The sequence below is a fragment of the Scyliorhinus canicula genome, chromosome 14, assembly GCF_902713615.1.
Source record: "Scyliorhinus canicula chromosome 14, sScyCan1.1, whole genome shotgun sequence".
Lineage (NCBI taxonomy): Eukaryota > Metazoa > Chordata > Chondrichthyes > Carcharhiniformes > Scyliorhinidae > Scyliorhinus > Scyliorhinus canicula.
Window position 1 is genome coordinate 7,588,572 of NC_052159.1, and position 19,975 is coordinate 7,608,546.

The window sequence follows — 19,975 nt, forward strand, 5'->3', positions numbered from 1 at the left end:
GAACTCACAGGGTTAGATTATTTGCTCAAAACAGGGGGTAGGTGGTTGCAACATTGGCTCCTTCGAGAGATAAAGATTTGCACTGCAAAGAAAAATCGTGTTTCATGTGGGTTCCAGAGTGCTGAATCAAAATCCAATGTGGTATTCCTTTGCAGAGGTCAGTGGGTTGAAAACCAAAGCTGGTCAACTCACTTATCAGGCGGTGTTGACTTCACCAGATGAAGTAGGCATACATTAAGGAATCAACCCCTACAGATACTAATAAGTTTCCCAATTCTTCAAAACGCAGCCAAGAGCCCTGCAAACAGATGAGGCCTGATTGCTCCTCATTCTCCAACGAGTCATGGGAACACCCGCCATGACAGTAAAATTCACCTTCTTCAAGAGTTTGGCCGGAAGCCCTGTAAAAAGATGAGGCACGATTGTTCCTTGTTCTCCAGCTAGTCATCAGGGCACCAGCCATGACAGCCAAATTCGGCCCCTTGAAGCATTTTCAGGTGTTAAGTGCTGGTTGATACTATGCTCTCCCTATTCTCTCATAAAACCCTCCCGCCATTTGGGACTAACCACCACCCAGTGGCTGTATAAAGATGGTTGTGGCCATAGAAGGAGCTTTTATGTTGCAGCCCATTAAGTAGCCTACAGATCTTTCCACTCCGCACTGTTCTCCAAGGGAAGAGAGACATGAAGGCGATGACAACGTCACACTGAGACTGCTAATCAGGCGCAAATCCTCCCTTCGCCTGAAAAATAGTGTGAAGGGACAAAAAGAAAAGAATGCAACACATGAGAGAGAATTATATAAAATTCAAGAAGATAGGTGTTAAGAATGAGAATACATAGCACAAATGTGGGGTCTGATACAATCAAAATGGCTGAAAGGCTTTCATTTCGTGCTGATTCTCTGTTAATAACGCACTCAATTTAAAGTCCAAAGATGTGCAGGTTAGGTTTATTGGCCATGCTAAATTGCCCCTTAGTGTCCAAAGCTTAGTTGAGGTTACAGGGATAGGGCTGGGGAGTGGGCCTAGGTAAGGTGCTCTTTCAGAGGATCGGTGATGGGCCGAATGGCCTCCTTCTCCAATGTAGGGATTCTATGATTCTATGAAGTGAGCAACATAGATGGTTCAGCCCAGTGGGATAAACAGCTGGCTTGTAATGCAGAACAAGACCAGTAGCGCGGGTTCAATTCCCGTACCGGCCTCCCCGATCAGGCGCCGGAATGTGGCGACTCGGGGTTTTTCACAGTAACTTCACTGAAGCCTACTCGTGACAATAAGTGATTACTATTTTAATATTATTATCATTAGAACAAAGACCATGGAATATACAGTGCAGAAGGGAGCCATTCGGCCCATCGAGTCTGCACCGACCCACTTAAGCCCCCACTTCCACCCTATCCCCGTAACCCAATAACCCCTCCTAATCGTTTTGGTCACTAAGGGCAATTTATCATGGCCAATCCACCTAACCCACACGTCTTTGGACTGTGGGAGGAAACTGGAGCACCCGGAGGAAACCCACGCAGACACGGGGAGAACGTGCAGACTCCGCACAGACAGTGACCCAGCGGGGAATCGAACCTGGGACCCTGGCGCTGTGAAGCCAGAGTGCTATCCACTTGTGCTACCGTGCTGCCCAACATATTCCATTGTATGTGTGTTTGCAGGTCTACGGGGAAATGGGCTGGAAATGGAACTAGTTAAATTGCTCTTGCAAACAGCTGGTACTGGCCCAACAGGCTGAATGGCCTCCTTATGTACTGTAAACATTCTAGATTCTATTCCCGCACCCGCCTCCCCGAACAGGGCTCGGAATGTGGTGACTAGGGGCTTTTCACAGCAACTTCATTTGAAGCCTACTTGTGACAATAAGCGATTTTCATTTTTCAATGTTTCACATTCTACGGAGACACAAGATGACAACGGGTGATGATTAATGAGATTCTTGTCAAAATCAGGTGGTCCCGCTAGTGTCTATCCAATTGGTTAGAGGAATCTGGGATGAATTAGAACACTTAATTATATTTCTTCTGCTCTAGATGTCCTTAATTATCTGCTGCAGACATTCCAAGCGCAGAGTCACAGCCTTGTCTGTCAGGAAGGGGAGAAGCAAGGTGGTAAGGAGTTTGATGAAAAATAAAGGCTGGTATTTCCATAATCCCCTCTCACGACCTCAAAACCTTTCACAATAACTTCATTGTCAGCCTATTTGTGACAATAAAGAGGATTATTATTTTCCAGCCAACAGTGATTGAAGCCGGGAATCGAACCTGGGACCCAGGAGCTGTGAAGCAACTGTGCCAACCACTGGAATATAAAGCTAGTCTCAGTAATGGTTGCTGTGACAACCACCGTCTATGTTGCAAATGCTCATCTGCTTCACTAATATCCTTTAGTGAAGGAAATCTGCCGCCCTCACCCGGTCTGGCCTACATGTGACTCCAGACCCACAGCAACGTGGTTGACTCTTAAAATGCCCTCTGAAATGGCCGAGCAAGCCACGCAGTTGTATCAAACCATTACAAAGAAACACAGCGTCAACCCTGGCGCTGGAATCGACAACAGAAAACCCAGCCCTGTAGATCCTGCAAACCCCTTCTTCTCTCACATCTGGGGGCTTGTCCCGAAATTGGGAGAGCTGTCACACAGACTAGTCAAGCAACAGCCTGACAGAATCATACCTTACAGAATGTCCCAGACACCACTCCCACCATTACTGGATATGTCCTGTCACACCGGCATAATAGACCCAGCAGAGGTGGTGACACAGTGGTATACAGTCGGGAGGGCATTACCCTGGGCACCCTCAACATTGACTCTGGACCTCATGAAGTCTAATGGTTTCAGGTCAAACATGGGCAAGGAAAGCTCCTGCTGATTACCACGTACCGTCCACCATCAGCTGATGAATCAGTACTGATTTGAAGTGTGTCTACTTCAATGCCAGGAGTATACGAAATAAGGTAGGGGAACTGGCAGCATGGGTTGGTACCTGGGACTTCGATGTTGTGGCCATTTCAGAGACATGGATAGAGCAGGGACAGGAATGGTTGTTGCAGGTTCCGGGGTTTAGGTGTTTTAGTAAGCTCAGAGAAGGGGGCAAAGAGGGGGAGGTGTGGCGCTGCTAGTCAAGGACAGTATTACGGTGGCGGAAAGGATGCTAGATGGGGACTCTTCTTCCGAGGTAGTATGGGCTGAGGTTAGAAACAGGAAAGGAGAGATCACCCTGTTGGGAGTTTTCTATAGGCCACCTAATAGTTCTAGAGATGTAGAGGAAAGGATGGCGAAGATGATTCTGGAAAAGAGCGAAAGTAACAGGGTAGTTGTTATGGGAGACTTTAACTTTCCAAATATTGACTGGAAAAGATATAGTTCGAGTACATTAGATGGGTCATTCTTTGTACAATGTGTGCAGGAGGGTTTCCTGACACAATATGTTGACAGGCCAACAAGAGGCGAGGCCACATTGGATTTGGTTTTGGGTAATGAACCAGGCCAGGTGTTAGAGCTGGAGGTAGGTGAGCACTTTGGAGACAGTGACCACAATTCGGTGACCTTTACGTTAGTGATGGAAAGGGATAAGTATACCCTGCAGGGCAAGAGTTATAGCTGGGGGAAGGGCAATTATGATGCCATTAGACATGACTTAGGATGTGTAGGTTGGAGAAGTAGGGTGCAAGGGCTGGGCACACTGGATATAGAACATAGAACATAGAACATAGAACGATACAGCGCAGTACAGGCCCTTCGGCCCTCGATGTTGCACCGACATGGAAAAAAAAAAACTAAAGGCCATCTAACCTACACTATGCCCTTATCATCCATATGCTTATCCAATAAATTTTTAAATGCCCTCAATGTTGGCGAGTTCACTACTGTTGCAGGTAGGGCATTCCACGGCCTCACCACTCTTTGCGTAAAAAACCCACCTCTGACCTCTGTCCTATATCTATTACCCCTCAATTTAAGGCTATGTCCCCTCGTGCTAGCCACCTCCATCCGCGGGAGAAGGCTCTCGCTGTCCACCCTATCTAACCCTCTGATCATTTTGTATGCCTCTATTAAGTCACCTCTTAACCTTCTTCTCTCTAACGAAAACAACCTCAAGTCCATCAGCCTTTCCTCATAAGATTTTCCCTCCATACCAGGCAACATCCTGGTAAATCTCCTCTGCACCCGTTCCAAAGCTTCCACGTCCTTCCTATAATGAGGCGACCAGAACTGTACGCAATACTCCAAATGCGGCCGTACCAGAGTTTGGTACAGCTGCATCATGACCTCATGGCTCCGGAACTCAATCCCTCTACCAATAAAGGCCAACACACCATAGGCCTTCTTCACAACCCTATCAACCTGGGTGGCAACTTTCAGGGATCTATGTACATGGACACCGAGATCCCTCTGCTCATCCACACTACCAAGAATTTTACCATTAGCCAAATATTCCGCATTCCTGTTATTCTTTCCAAAGTGAATCACCTCACACTTCTCCACATTAAACTCCATTTGCCACCTCTCAGCCCAGCTCTGCAGCTTATCTATGTCCCTCTGTAACCTGCAACATCCTTCCGCACTGTCTACAACTCCACCGACTTTAGTGTCGTCTGCAAATTTACTCACCCATCCTTCTGCGCCCTCCTCTAGGTCATTTATAAAAATGACAAACAGCAACGGCCCCAGAACAGATCCTTGTGGTACGCCACTCGTAACTGAACTCCATTCTGAACATTTCCCATCAACTACCACTCTCTGTCTTCTTTCAACTAGCCAATTTCTGATCCACATCTCTAAATCACCCTCAATCCCCAGCCTCCGTATTTTCTGCAATAGCCGACCGTGGGGAACCTTATCAAACGCTTTACTGAAATCCATATACACCACATCAACTGCTCTACCCTCGTCTACCTGTTCAGTCACCTTCTCAAAGAACTCGATAAGGTTTGTGAGGCATGACCTACCCTTCACAAAACCATGCTGACTATCCCTAATCATATTATTCCTATCTAGATGATTATAAATCGTATCTTTTATAATCCTCTCCAAGACTTTACCCACCACAGACGTTAGGCTCACCGGCCTATAGTTACCGGGGTTATCTCTACTCCCCTTCTTGAACAAAGGGACCACATTTGCTATCCTCCAGTCCTCTGGCACTATTCCTGTAGCCAATGATGACCTAAAAATCAAAGCCAAAGGCTCAGCAATCTCTTCCCTGGCTTCCCAGAGAATCCTAGGATAAATCCCATCCGGCCCCGGGGACTTATCTATTTTCACCTTGTCCAGAATTGCCAACACTTCTTCCCTACACACCTCAATGCCATCTATTCTAATAGCCTGGGTCTCAGCATTCTCCTCCTCAATATTATCTTTTTCTTGAGTGAATACTGACGAAAAGTATTCATTTAGTATCTCGCTTATCTCCTCAGCCTCCACACACAACTTCCCACCACTGTCCTTGACTGGCCCTACTCTTGCCCTAGTCATTCTTTTATTCCTGACATACCTATAGAAAGCTTTTGGGTTTTCCTTGATCCTACCTGCCAAAGACTTCTCATGTCCCCTCCTTGCTCGTCTCAGCTCTCTCTTTAGATCCTTCCTCGCTTCCTTGTAACTATCAAGCGCCCCAACTGAAACTTCACGCCTCATCTTCACATAGGCCTCCTTCTTCCTCTTAACAAGAGATTCCACTTCTTTGGTAAACCACGGTTCCCTCGCTCGACCCCTTCCTCCCTGCCTGACTGGTACGTACTTATCAAGAACATGCAATAGCTGTTCCTTGAACAAGCTCCACATATCCAGTGTGCCCAACCCTTGCAGCCTACTTCTCCAACCAACACATCCTAAGTCATGTCTAATGGCATCATAATTGCCCTTCCCCCAGCTATAACTCTTGCTCTGCGGGGTATACTTATCCCTTTCCATCACTAACGTAAAGGTCACCGAATTGTGGTCACTGTCTCCAAAGTGTTCACCTACCTCCAGATCTAACACCTGGCCTGGTTCATTACCCAAAACCAAATCCAAAGTGGCCTCACCTCTTGTTGGCCTGTCAACATATTGTGTCAGAAAACCCTCCTGCACACATTGTACAAAGAACGACCCATCCAATGTACTCGAACTATATCTTTTCCAGTCAATATTAGGAAAGTTAAAGTCTCCCATAACAACTACCCTGTTACTTTCGCTCTTTTCCAGAATCATCTTCGCCATCCTTTCCTCTACATCTCTAGAACTATTAGGTGGCCTATAGAAAACTCCCAACAGGGTGACCTGTGGAGCTTGTTCAAGGAACAGCTATTGCGTGTTCTTGATCAGTACGTACCAGTCAGGCAGGGAGGAAGGGGTAGAGCGAGGGAACCGTGGTTTACCAAAGAAGTGGAATCTCTTGTTAAGAGGAAGAAGGAGGCCTATGTGAAGATGAGGCGTGACGTTTCAGTTGGGGCGCTTGATAGTTACAAGGAAGTGAGGAAGGATCTAAAGAGAGAGCTAAGACGAGCAAGGAGGGGACATGAGAAATCTTTGGCAGGTAGGATCAAGGAAAACCCAAAAGCTTTCTATAGGTATGTCAGGAATAAATGAATGACTAGGGTAAGAGTAGGGCCAGTCAAGGACAGTGGTGGGAAGTTGTGTGTGGAGGCTGAGGAGATAAGCGAGATACTAAATGAATACTTTTCATCAGTATTCACTCAGAAAAAAGATAATGTTGTGGAGGAGAATGCTGAGACCCAGGCTATTAGAATAGATGGCATTGAGGTGCGTAGGGAAGAAGTGTTGGCAATTCTGGACAAGGTGAAAATAGATAAGTCCCGGGGGCCTGATGGGATTTATCCTAGGATTCTCTGGGAAGCCAGGGAAGAGATTGCTGAGCCTTTGGCTTTGATTTTTATGTCATCATTGGCTACAGGAATAGTGCCAGAGGACTGGAGGATAGCAAATGTGGTCCCTTTGTTCAAGAAGGGGAGTAGAGATAACCCCGGTAACTATAGGTCGGTGAGCCTCACGTCTGTTGTGGGTAAAGTCTTGGAGAGGCTTATAAGAGATACGATTTATAATCATCTAGATAGGAATAATATGATTAGGGATAGTCAGCATGGTTTTGTGAAGGGTAGGTCATGCCTCACAAACCTTATCGAGTTCTTTGAGAAGGTGACTGAACAGGTAGACAAGGGTAGAGCAGTTGATATGGTGTATATGGATTTCAGTAAAGCATTTGATAAGGTTCCCCACGGTCGGCTATTGCAGAAAATACAGAGGCTGGGGATTGAGGGTGATTTAGAGATGTGGATCAGAAATTGGCTAGTTGAAAGAAGACAGAGGGTGGTGGTGGATGGCAAATGTTCAGAATGGAGTTCAGTTACGAGTGGCGTACCACAAGGATCTGTTCTGGGGCCGTTGCTGTTTGTCATTTTTATAAATGACCTAGAGGAGGGCACAGAAGGTTGGGTGAGTAAATTTGCAGACGACACTAAAGTCGGTGGAGTTGTAGACAGTGTGGAAGGATGTTGCAGGTTACAGAGGGACATAGATAAGCTGCAGAGCTGGGCTGAGAGGTGGCAAATGGAGTTTAATGTAGAGAAGTGTGAGGTGATTCACTTTGGAAAGAATAACAGGAATGCGGAATATTTGGCTAATGGCAAAATTCTTGGTAGTGTGGATAAGCAGAGGGATCTCGGTGTCCATGTACATAGATCCCTGAAAGTTGCCACCCAGGTTGATAGGGTTGTGAAGAAGGCCTATGGTGTGTTGGCCTTTATTGGTAGAGGGATTGAGTTCCGGAGCCATGAGGTCATGTTGCAGCTGTACAAAACTCTGGTACGGCCGCATTTGGAGTATTGCGTACAGTTCTGGTCGCCTCATTATAGGAAGGACGTGGAAGCTTTGGAACGGGTGCAGAGGAGATTTACCAGGATGTTGCCTGGTATGGAGGGAAAATCTTATGAGGAAAGGCTGATGGACTTGAGGTTGTTTTCGTTAGAGAGAAGAAGGTTAAGAGGTGACTTAATAGGCATACAAAATGATCAGAGGGTTAGATAGGGTGGACAGTGAGAGCCTTCTCCCACGGATGGAGGTGGCTAGCACGAGGGGACATAGCCTTAAATTGAGGGGTAATAGATATAGGACAGAGGTCAGAGGTAGGTTTTTTACGCAAAGAGTGGTGAGGCCGTGGAATGCCCTACCTGCAACAGTAGTGAACTCGCCAACATTGAGAGCATTTAAAAGTTTATTGGATAAGCATATGGATGATAATGGTATAGTGTAGGTTAGATGGCCTTTAGTTTTTGACTTCCCATGTCGGTGCAACATCGTGGGCCGAAGGGCCTGTACTGCGCTGTATCGTTCTATGTTCTATGTTCTATGTACTCCTCCATGTTGAACACCACTTGGAGGAAACATTGAGGGCAGAATGTCTTCTGGGTGGGGGCCGTCAATGTCCATCCCCAAGAGTGGCTCGGTAGCACCACTACTGAACGAGCTGGCCGGGTCTGAAAGGACATAAATGCCGAACTGTGTCTGCAACAGGTGGTTAGGGAACCAACAAGAGGGAAAAACATAGTAGACCTCATCTCCACCAACCTGCCTGCTGCAGATCCATCACTCCATGACAATATTGGTAGAAGTGACAACTGCACAGTCCTTGTGGAGATGATGTCCCGTCTTCACATTGAGGATACCATCCATCGTGTTGATTGGCACTACCATCGTGCTAAATGGAATAGATTTAGAAAGGAGACAGCATCCATGATGCGCTGTGGGCCATTAGCAGCAGCAGAATTGTATTCAGCCACAATCTGTAACCTCATGACCTGGCATATCCCCCAATCTACCCTTACCACCAAGCCAGGGATCAACCCTGGTTCAATGAAGAGTGCAGGAGAGCAGGCCAGGAACAACATCAGGCATACCAAAAAATGAGATGTCAACCTGGTGAAGCTACAACACAGGAATACTTGTGTGCCAAACAGCATAAGCAGCAAATGATAGACAGAGGTTAGTGATCCCACAATCACCCTGATCAGATCCAAGCTCTGCAGTCCTGCCACGTCCAGCTGTTAATGGTGGTGGACAATTAAACAACTCACTGGAGGAGGTGGCTCCACAAATATCCCCACCGTCAATGACGGAGGAGCCCAGCACATAAGTGCAAAAGACAAGGCTGAACCATTTGAAATAATCTTCAGCCAGAAGTGCTGAATGAATGCTCCATCTCAGTCTCTTCCAGAGGTACCGCAGCATCACACTTGTCAGTCTTGAGCAAATTCAATTCGTCCCACGTGATATCAGGAAACGGCTGAAGGCGCTGGATATTGCAAAAGCCATGGGCCCTGACAATATTCCGGTAATAGTACTGAAGACTTGTGCTCCAGAATTGGCCACACCCCTAGCCAAGCTGTTCCAGTACAGCTGCAACACTGGCATCTACTCTGCAATGTGGAAAATTGCTCAGCTATGTCACAAAAAGCAGGAGTAATCAGGGTTGCAGGGTGGCATAGTGGTTAGCATTGCTGCCCTACGACGCCGAAGTCCAAGGTTCAATCCCGGCCCTGGGTAACTGTCCGTGTGGATTTTGCACATTCTTCCTGTGTCTGCGTGGGTTTCGCCCCCACAACCCAAAGATGTGCAGGGTAGGGGGATTGGCCACGCTAAATGGCCCCTTAATTGGAAAAAATGAATTGGGTACTCTAAATTTTAGAAAAAACAACTCACCTCATGACTCCCGAAAACCTGTCCGCCACCTAGAGGGTAGAATTCAGGAGTGTGATGGAATGCTCTCCACTTGCCTGGATGAGTGTAGCTCCAACAACGCCCATAGAGGCTTGACACCATCCAGGACAAAGCAGTCCCGCTTGATTGGATTGGATTTGTTTATTGTCACGTGTACCAAGGTACAGTGAAAAGTATTTTTCTGCGGACAGCTCAGCAGATCGTTAAGTACATGAAAAGAAAAAAAAAGAATATACACAATAGGGCAACACAAGATACAGAATGTAACTACATAACACCGGCATTGGATGAAGCATACAGGGTGTAGTGTTAATGAGGTCAGTCCATAAGAGGGTCATTTAGGAGTCTGGTAACAGCGGGGAAGAAGCTGTTTTTGAGTCTGTTCGTGCGTGTTCTCAGACCTTTGTATCTCCTGCCCAATGGAAGATGTTGGAAGAGTGAGTAAGCCGGGTGGGAGGGATCTTTGATTATGCTGCCCACTTTCTCCAGGCAGCGGGAGGTGTAGACAGAGTCAATGGACGGGAGGCAGGTTTGTGTGATGGACTGGGCGGTGTTCAAGACTCTCTGAAGCTTCTTGCGGTCCTGGGCCGAGCAGCTGCCATAAAAGGCTGTGATGCAGCCAGATAAGATACTTTCTATGGTGCATCTGTAAAAGTTGGTAAGAGTTAATGTGGACATGCCGAATTTCCTTAGTTTCCTGAAGAAGTATCGTCGTAGAGAAGAGGTAGCGTTGACGTGGGTGGACCAGGACAGATTTTTGGAGATGTGTACCCCTAGGAATTTGAAACTGCTAACCATCTCCACCTCGGCCCCATTGATGCTGACAGGGATGTGTACAGTACTTTCCTTTCTGAAGTCAATGACCAGCTCTTTAGGTTTGCTGGCATTGATGGAGAGATTGTTGTCCCTGCACCACTCCACTAGGTTCTCTATCTCCCTCCTGTATTTTGACTTGTCGTTATTTGAGATCCGGCCCACTATGGTCGCATCGTCAGCAAACTTGTAGATGTAGTTGGAACCAAATTTTGCCACGCAGTCGCGTGTGTTCAGGGAGTATAGTAGGGGGCTAAGTATGCAGCCTTGCGGGGCTCCAGTGTTGAGGACTATTGTGGATTGTTTTTGTTTATTCTTACTGATTGTGGTCTGTGGGCCAGAAAGTCAAGGATCCAGTTGCAGAGTGAGGAGTCAAGTCCTAGATTTTTGAGCTATGATTTGAGTTTGGCTGGGATTATGGTGTTGAAGGCGGAGCTGTAGTCAATAAATAGGAGTCTGATGTAGGAGTCCTTGTTTTCGAGATGCTCTAGGGATGAGTGTAGGGCCAGGGAGATGGCATCTGCTGTGGACTGGTGCGGTGGTATGCGAATTGCAGTGGGTCAAGGCGTTCTGGGAGTATGGAGGTGATGTGCTTCATGATCACCCTCTCGAAGCACTTCACTGAGACTGAAGTCAGGGCTACCAAAGGGTAATCATTGAGGCACGTTGCCTGGTTCTTCTTTGGCACCAGTATGATGGTGGTCTTCTTGAAGCAAGTGGGGACCTTGGTGCGGTGTAGGGACAGGTTAAAGATGTCCGCAAACACATCTGCCAGCTGGTCCGCACAGGCTTTGAGTGGACAACCAGGGATCCTGTCCGGACCTATCACCTTCCGAGGGTTCACTTTCAGGAAAGCCGACCTGATTTTGGAAGCTGTGATGGTGGGTATGGGTGTGTTATGGACTGCTGGGGCAGTCGACAGCGGATTGTTGGTTACCTGCTCGAACCGAGCATAGAATTAATTGAGTTCATCGGGGAGGGGTGCGGGAGATACTGCTCGGCTTTGTTTTGTAGCCCGTTATGTTGTTTAGGCCTTGTCACAACCACCGGGGGTCTGTAACGCTAGTCTGTGACTCTAGCTTGGTCTGATAGTCTCTCGTGGCATCTCGGAATGCTTTGCGGAGGTCGTACCTGGATTTCTTGTATAGGTTAGGGTCGCCTGACTTCCAACACCTCAGATCTGTCCTTCAGTAGTGTGTCAATCTCGTGATTGAGCCATGGTTTTCGGTTGGGGAACGTATGTACTGCTTTCTTTGGCATGCAGTCGTCCACACATTTGCTGATGAAGTCTGTGACGGTGGTGGCATACTCATTTAAGTTTGTCGCTGAGTTCTTAAATATGGACCAATCCACTATCTCTAAGCAGTCTCGTAGGAGCTCTTCAATTTCCTCGGACCAGCACTGCACGACCTTCTTAGCTGGATTCTCCCGCTTCAGTTTCTGCTTGTATGCCGGGAAAAGGAGCACCGTCTTATGGTCTGATTTTCCAAAGTGCGATCGGGGGATGGAACGGTAGGCTTCCTTGATTTTTGAGTCGCAGTGATTGGCACCCCTTCCACAAACATTCACTGTTTCCACCACCGACTAACAGTAGCAGCCGTGTGTACCATCTATAAGGTGCACTGCAGGAACTCACCAAGTCTCCTTAGGCAACACCTTCCAAACTCACGACCACTACCATCTAGGAGGACAAGAGCAGCAGATACCTGTGAACCCCACCACCTGGAGGTTCCCCTCCAAGTCACTCGCCATCCTGACTTGGAAATGTATCACCATTCCTTCATGGTCGCTGGGTCAAAATCCTGGAACTCCCTCCCTGTGGGTGTACCTACATCACATGGACTGCAGCAATTGAGGAAGGCAGAACCACCTTCTCAAGGGCAATTGGGGCTGGCCAGCGATGCCCACATCCCGTGAATGAACAATTAAAAAATATAGGAAATGCGACAGCCAATTTGTGCACAGCAAGGTCCCACAATCACACGAGTTAGTGACCCTGGGATTTGTTGCATCACATGGATGGGCAGATGAGGCCTCAGTTTATCGTATATATGAGAAACAGCACCTTCAGCAGTGCAGCACTCCCTCAGTACTGCACTCGAGAGAGAACATAATTCATGAAGGAAATTCATTAGAGGGAGGAAAAAGGAGGAAACAAGTCTCTCACTAATGGTTTCACATTTATTCATGCGAATATTTATGTGGCATCTTGGGGGTTGCATTCCTGTCTCTGAGCCGTGAGGCTGTAAATTCAAGTCCCAATCTAGAACCTGAGCGCAACAATGTTAGCTGACACTTGCGTGCAATACTGAGGGAGTACTGCACTGCTGCAAGCACCTTCTTTCAGGTGAGACGTTAAAATGTCGCCGGTGGATGTAATAGATTCCCCTAGCTACCATTTCAAAGAAGAGTAGGGAAATTATCCCTCATTCCCTGATAGGTATCTAACCCTCAATCAACATCACAAACAGGGAGATTATCCTGTGATCATCACATTGCTATTTGTGGGAGCTGGCTGTGCACAAATTGGCTGCTGAGTTTCCTACATTTTGACAGGGGCTTCACTTCAAAAGATGCTTCATTGGTATCAAGTGCTTGGAGATGTCTGAAAAACGCTGTGCCAACATGCAAACCTTTCTTTTTTCATGCAGTATTCTGTGGGGACAACTTGTCATTCCCCTTCCCAGCATCCTCACACATCAAGAACTAGTCAGCTGGGCCCCTCGCCTCACACAGGCACTCCTGTTATAAATACTGCAGATGCTCAAAATGTATTTTTTTACTTTTCCAATTAAGGGGCAATTTAGCATGGTCAATCCACTTACCCTGGACATCTTTGGGTAGTGGGGGTGAGACCCATGCAGACACACTCAGAGAATGTGCAAACTCCACATGGACAGTGACCCGGGGGCCAGGATTGAATTACAGTGCTAACCACCGCATCTCCGTTCCCCCCAGGATGCTCGAAATAAAAACAGAAAGTGCAGGAAATACTCAGCAGGTCTGGCAGCTTCAGTGGAAAAGAAACCAGGGTTAACATTTAGAGTTAACAGTGATGTGACCATCAATTTACTCGAGACACGATAGGAAGTAAACGGTGGTTTTAGTAGACTTACAACTGAGCCTGCCTGCGACCAGAAGAACTGAGGGCAGACTCACAAGGCTGCAGCACTTTATACGTCTGGTAGTGGGAGGGGCCATGGGCGGAGCCATGGGCAGAGCCGAGGGTGGAGCCCTGTACAAGCTCCTCATCTCCCCCTGTGGGCAGAGCCACGCAACGGCTCACAGACAGAGCCCACAAGGACACAATGCTATAGGGTGAACGCAATACTATACAGTGAGAATTACATGATGTACATTCACCACAAACAGCAAATTACTGCGGATGCTGGAATCTGAAGCAACAGAAAATATTGGACAATCCAGACTCGAAACGTTAACTCCCTTTTCTCTCTACAGATGCTGTCAGACCTGCTGAGATTGTCCAGCACTTTCAGTTTTTATTTAACATTTAGAGTCCCTACCCATGCCACTTGGTGTTCAAAATTTACCTGCACCCCTCTTCCGCCCCACCCAAGTTCAGACATCCACGATCTTGTGCGACCCTTTACAATCCAGAACATCCCTACTTACTCTGTTTTGCTAAGCAATTCATCCCCTTCCCTGTCTCAGAAATCCAGACCCTCGATTATATTTTACACTGCCCCATTTTTCTTTACAATTGGATCTTTTATTGAAAAAATATCAGACTAACCTGTAAAGCCTCGCTCATTCCACGGCCAATAACCAGTGTCTGAACACCTTTGGCAATGACTTCCTCCAGGTCAGCTGCCTGTACTCCAGGGTAATGCTGAATGGGATAGAGCACAACAGTCAGGACTAAGCAGGAAAGCCTTTCTTTAAAACCCTTACCCTCACAAGCCAGCCATATCTCAGTGGATAACACTCTCTTGCCTCCGAGACAGAAGAAGGTAGTGGGTTCAAGTCCCACTCCAGATACTCACGCACAAAAGTCTACACTGATGCTGCCAATGCACAAAAACAAAGAAGTAGGAGCACACAGACTGTCCAGCCTGCTCCACTATGGGGTGGTGAATTTTCAAAGATTCACATTGAATTTGAGTGAAGAAATTTCTCCCCATCTCAGTCCTCGTGCTGCACGGTTGCACAATGGTTAGTACTCATAGCGCAAGGAACCCTGGTTCAATTCCGGCCTTGGAGTTTGCATGTTCTCCCAGTGTCTGCATGGATTTCCTCCAGGTGCTCCGGTTTCTTCCCACCAACCAAAGATGTGCGGGTTAGGTGGATTGGCCATGCTAAATTGCCCCTTAGTATCCAAGGATGTACAGGTTAGGTTACGGAGCTAGGACGGGGAAGTGGACAAGTACAACGCTCTTTCGGAGAGTCGGTGCAGACTGGATGGGCCGAATGGCCTCCTGCTGTTCGGTACGCATTCTATTCTATTATTCTAAATGATCGTCCCTTAACCTGCGATTGGGACCTCATGTTTTAGATTCCCTGACCAGCGGAAACAATCTTTCATTCAGAACGTTGTATGAGCAATCACCTCTCATTCTTCGAAACTCCACAGATACTGGCTCTACTTACTCAGGCTCTCATCATAGGGCAACCCCTTCATCCCAAGGACCAATCTAAGGGGAAACAAGATAAACACAGGAGGGAGAAAGGAATCAAAGGGTGTGGAAATGGGATTCGATGAAGAGGGGTTGGCAGAGTCTTGCGTGGAGCACAAACACCAGCCTGAGTCTGTAAAATGAAACTGCCCAGTTCTGTACTGTACATTCGATGTAATTTAGTATAAATTTTCTGCACTGGATTCAATCTCTTGGACGAAGAGGTTAAAGAAAATAAAGGTATTCACCCACTGTGTCTATTCCCCCGCCCATTGCTTTGTTTGCGCACCAGTTCTTACTCACATCCGTCCCCGTTTCTCTCCAGTCCCAGGTACGACTTCCTCCTGGCCACACCTTGCAATCCTTATAAGTAGTGGCACAGTCTTGGACCTTCATGCGTCCCCAAGAGATTGAAGCTATTTGTGGAGATGACATAGTGGCAAAGGAGCAATCAGTACCACCTCGAAAACTAGAAAGGATCAACCAACGGATTTTTAAAAGTATAGAAACACAAGAACATCAGATCTTCAGCTTCAACTTCACTTTCTCACTCACTCCATGTATCATTTGATTTCCTGAGAAACATAACATTTTTTTCAAAAATAAATTTGGAGTACCCAATTAATTGTTTCCAATTAAGGGACAATTTAGCGCGGCCAATTCACCTAACCTGCACATCTTTGGGTTGTGGGGGCGAAACCCACGCAAACACGGGGAGAATGTGCAAACTCCATATGGACAGTGACCCAGAGCCGGGATCGAACCTGGGACCTCGGCACCGTGAGGCAGCAGGGCTAACCCACTGCACCGCCGTGCTGCCCTGGGACCTCGGCGCCGTGAGGCAGCAGGGCTAACCCACTGCGCCGCCGTGCTGCCCTGAAACCAAACATTTATCTCAATCTTTAATATATTCACAATGGAGCATTCACAATCCTCGGACGTAGAGAATTCTACCACTTTCTAGTTTCCCCAGCCTGAGGGAATAACCTCTGTATCTGTTCATAACCTGTTCAGTCCCTTACAATCTTGCATCTTTCTGTGGGATTACCTTAAGATGTGGACCCAATTCATTCCACCTCTCAATTTAGGACAATCCTCTCATCCCAGAACACGATCTAGTGAATCTTTGTCGTACTGTAAGTATATCCTTCCTTAAATATGGAGACCAAAACTGCACACAGTATTAATAATAATACAATAATCATCGCTTATTGTCACAAGAAGGCTTCAATGAAGTTACTGTGAAAAGCCCCTAGTCGCCACATTCTGGCGCCTGTTCGGGGAGGCCGGCATGGGAATTGAACCGTGCTGCTGCCTTCTTTTGCATTACAAGCCAGCTGTTTAGCCCACTATGCTAAACCAGCCCCTAAGTAACCAAATGTGTTGAGCAAAGCCCTGCATGACAGTCACAAGACTTCTTACTCTAATGTACCAATCACCTTGCAATGAAGGCCACACAATTTGCCTTCTTAATTGCTTGCTGTGCCTGTATGCTCACCTTCTGTGTTCTTTGTATAAATACATCCAGGTCTTTCTGAACATCAACACTTTCACACGCTTTAAAAATGTGCTGTTTTTCTATTCCTACGACCGGTGTGACTTGATGGGCAGGCCATGATGACAGAAGTTGGGTGGCATGGCCAAACCAGCTGAGCTGCCTTTTGCAAATGCTGGATAAAACAAGCTTGTTCTGAGCATTTCCTTATTTTCCAGCTCTTCCAGTTTTCTCACTTGCTCAACGATGCCATTCAAATGCTTTTGTATATTGTCTTGCGATCACTCTGCATTATTTTGCTCCAATGAACTAATGCATGACCAGCATTCATCATTGTTTAGTTAAATCAATTCCTGTATTCTGCTCCCTGTGTTGTTCCTCGTATCTTAATAAAGCTCGCAGTCTCAAGTGTGGAGAAGATGCTTTATTGTGAGTTCGTTCAGTTTCCAGAGCTCGACCTAGAACTACCTTCCAGTGCTAACTACCAGCTTTGCTTGCTGTGTGTCCTGCTTGCCAGCCCCCCTGCTGTGAAGAGTGTGTCCTCACTTCCTGTCCTGATCTATTTATATGGCTCTCCCGTGCTCCCTCTAGTGGTCGCTCAGTTGTGTTGCATCTGGTTAACTTGTGATCACCACATCCCCCTTTTTCTCTTAACATATTTTCTGAACATCGTTAAAGAAAATTGTACATCCTGTCCCAGTGTATTTATAGCTCTCCCGCTCGTGTTTGCTCTGTTGTTTTTGTATCTGGTCAATCTACGATCACCACATCCCCCTCTTTCTCATTACATAGTTTCTGTACATCATTAAGGAAAATTATACAAAACAGTAACCTATGATATGCGTATCTATACAAGTGATGATGCTATTGCCTTGGTTAACAAAGCCAATGTATTTATATGTCCAAACTTAATAAACACATTTATGAGTCCAAACTTGATGAATTTGTTCAGAGCTTTTTTTTTTTTCTTTTTGTTGTTGATGACGTGGTGATATTGATATTGCAAGTCCGCTGTGAATGTTGTTGGTGTTCCTTGTTATCTTAAGTACCCAATGCGTCATCCCGAGGTGTTTGCATGGTCACATCACTGATGTTGACTGGCATGGACTTTTTTTTGTGCTTGTGGTGTTGATTCATTGTCTCATCCGCCTTGGATGCTGGTGTGCTTGCTTGTTCTGGAGCAGACGTGAGTTTGTGCGATTCGTTGTCATCCCATGACATGTTTGTAGTCTTGTTATCGTTTTGCAGTGTGCTGTGGCATCGTCCATCATGTGCCAAGTAGTGCCATTGTGTACAAGTCGTTGTTTCATTGCTGTTGTTTCTGTCGTTCCTGTTTTTGTTGTTTCCGTTGCCGTACTTGTCGCTGTTTTTGTCGTTTCCGTCTTTGTTGTTGTCGCTATCTTTGCTCCTGACTTTGTTGTGTTTGTTGCCATTCTTGTTGTTTCTGCCTCTGTCGTTGTCGCTATCTTTGTGCCTGACGTTGTTGTTTGTCTTGTTGCGCTTCATGTTGCTTTTATTCTTGCTGTTGTCGTTCTCGTTTCTGCTGTGCTTCTTGCTATTGTTGTTTGTCTTGTCGCGCTTCATGTTGCTTTTCTTCTTGCTGTTGTCGTTCTCGTTTCTGCTGTGCTTCTTGCTATTGTTGTTGGTCTTGTCGCGCTTCATGTTGTTTTTGTTCTTGCTGTGTTTCTTTTGACTTTTGTTTTTCTTGTTATACTCTATGAGTGTCCCGAGTGGATAATTTGAGTCATTGAGCATTCCGTCTCGCGAGTGGTGCGAATGATCTGATGTTGCATCGGTGCAGGTGACATCAATCAGTTGTGGAGAATTGGATTCCGCATCTTTGCTTTCTTGGTGCTCGTCTTCCGGAGTCAAAGTCTTCTTGATTACATTTGACGCGGTGTCTGTGGACTCTCGGCGCTCCTCTTCTGGAGTCCAAATCTGCATGATTTCAGTTGACGTGGTTTCTCTAGACTCTTGGTGCTCCACTTCTGGAGTTAAAATCTTCATGATTTCTGTTGATGTTATCTCACTGGACTCCAGGTGCTCCTCTTCTGGAGTCAAAATCTGCATGGTTTCTTTTTGTTTGATGTCTGTGGACTCCAGGTGCTCCTCTTCTGGAGTCAGAATCTGCATGGTTTCTTTCGGCATTGTCTCTGTGGACTCCAGGTGCTCCTCTTCTGGAGTCAAAATCTGCATGTTTTCTTTTGGCGTTGTCTCTCTGGGCTCCAGGTGCTCCTCTTCTGGAGTCAAAATCTGCATGTTTTCTTTCGGCATCGTCTCTCTGGACTGTTGGGTGGCCCGACTCTGTGCTTCTGTACAGACAAGCTGAGAACTGTCAGTCTCACTGTGATCCTGTACGTCGAGTGCGAGCACCTTGTCACTGTTTTCGCTCTGTGCTTCGGTACAGACAAGCTGAGAACTGTCAGTCTCACTGTGATCCTGTACGTCGAGTGCGAGCACCTTGTCACTGTTTTCGCTCTGTGCTTCGGTACAGACAAGCTGAGAACTGTCAGTCTCACTGTGATCCTGTACGTTGAGTGTGATCACCTTGTCACTGTCTTCGCATGCAGTGGGCAGAGGTGCATTGTCTTCTTCTTGTTCCTGTGAGCGTGTTGGACTTTCATAGTCCGCTCTTTCTTCTTGTTCCTGTGAGCGTGTTGGACTTTCATAGTCTGCTCTTGCTTCTTGTTCCTGTGAGCGTGTTGGACTTTCATAGTCTGCTTTTTCTTCTTGTTCCTGTGAGCGTGTTGGACTTTCATAGTCCGCTCTTTCTTCTTGTTCCTGTGAGCTTGGTAGACTTTCATAGTCTGCTTGCGGTTGCTCAGGTACAGCGGGTTTACCTTCATGGTCTTGTTCATGCTTGGTGTCCGCCCGGGAGTGTTTGCTTGCATCCCTGTTGGCGTCTTTCATCACTCGCACTGTGGAGCCTGTCATCGCTCGCTCCGTGGAGTCTTCCTGTGCTCTCTGTGTGGCGTCGTCTTCGTCTTGGGTATTGCTGTCATCCAATGTATCGACGAGCTGCCATGGCACCATGGTGTTGGATTCATCCACCATGAGTAGAGTCGTGTTGAGCTTTGCAACGGTGTCGCTGATGCTGTGATCAGCATGTCCAAATAACTCCTCCATGTCTGAGTAGTATTCTTTGAAACCCATTTCATCTTCGTTGGCTTCTTCTACCACGAGTTGATTCGTGTTGAACTTTGCGACCGTGTCGCTGATGCTGTGATAAGCATATCCGACTGACTCAGCCATGTCTGAGTAGTATTCTTTGAAAACCAAATCATCTTGGTTGGATTCATCTACCACGA

At 46.7% G+C, this 19,975-nt stretch overlaps 1 protein-coding gene across 3 annotated transcripts in view; it reads right to left on the reverse strand.

Annotated features, from left to right (window-relative positions):
- The window catches only part of aamdc (adipogenesis associated, Mth938 domain containing), a 64,251-nt gene that overhangs the window by 11,976 nt on the left and 32,300 nt on the right, over positions 1-19,975 (reverse strand). For all 3 annotated transcript variants that reach the window (XM_038818097.1, XM_038818096.1, XM_038818095.1), the window contains 2 exons: positions 15,476-15,641; positions 14,293-14,388 (listed from right to left, as the gene is read on the reverse strand). In XM_038818097.1, coding sequence (XP_038674025.1) covers positions 14,293-14,388; positions 15,476-15,607 — 228 coding nt within the window. In that variant the 5' untranslated portion in view covers positions 15,608-15,641. The remainder of the gene's footprint in view (positions 1-14,292; positions 14,389-15,475; positions 15,642-19,975) is intronic.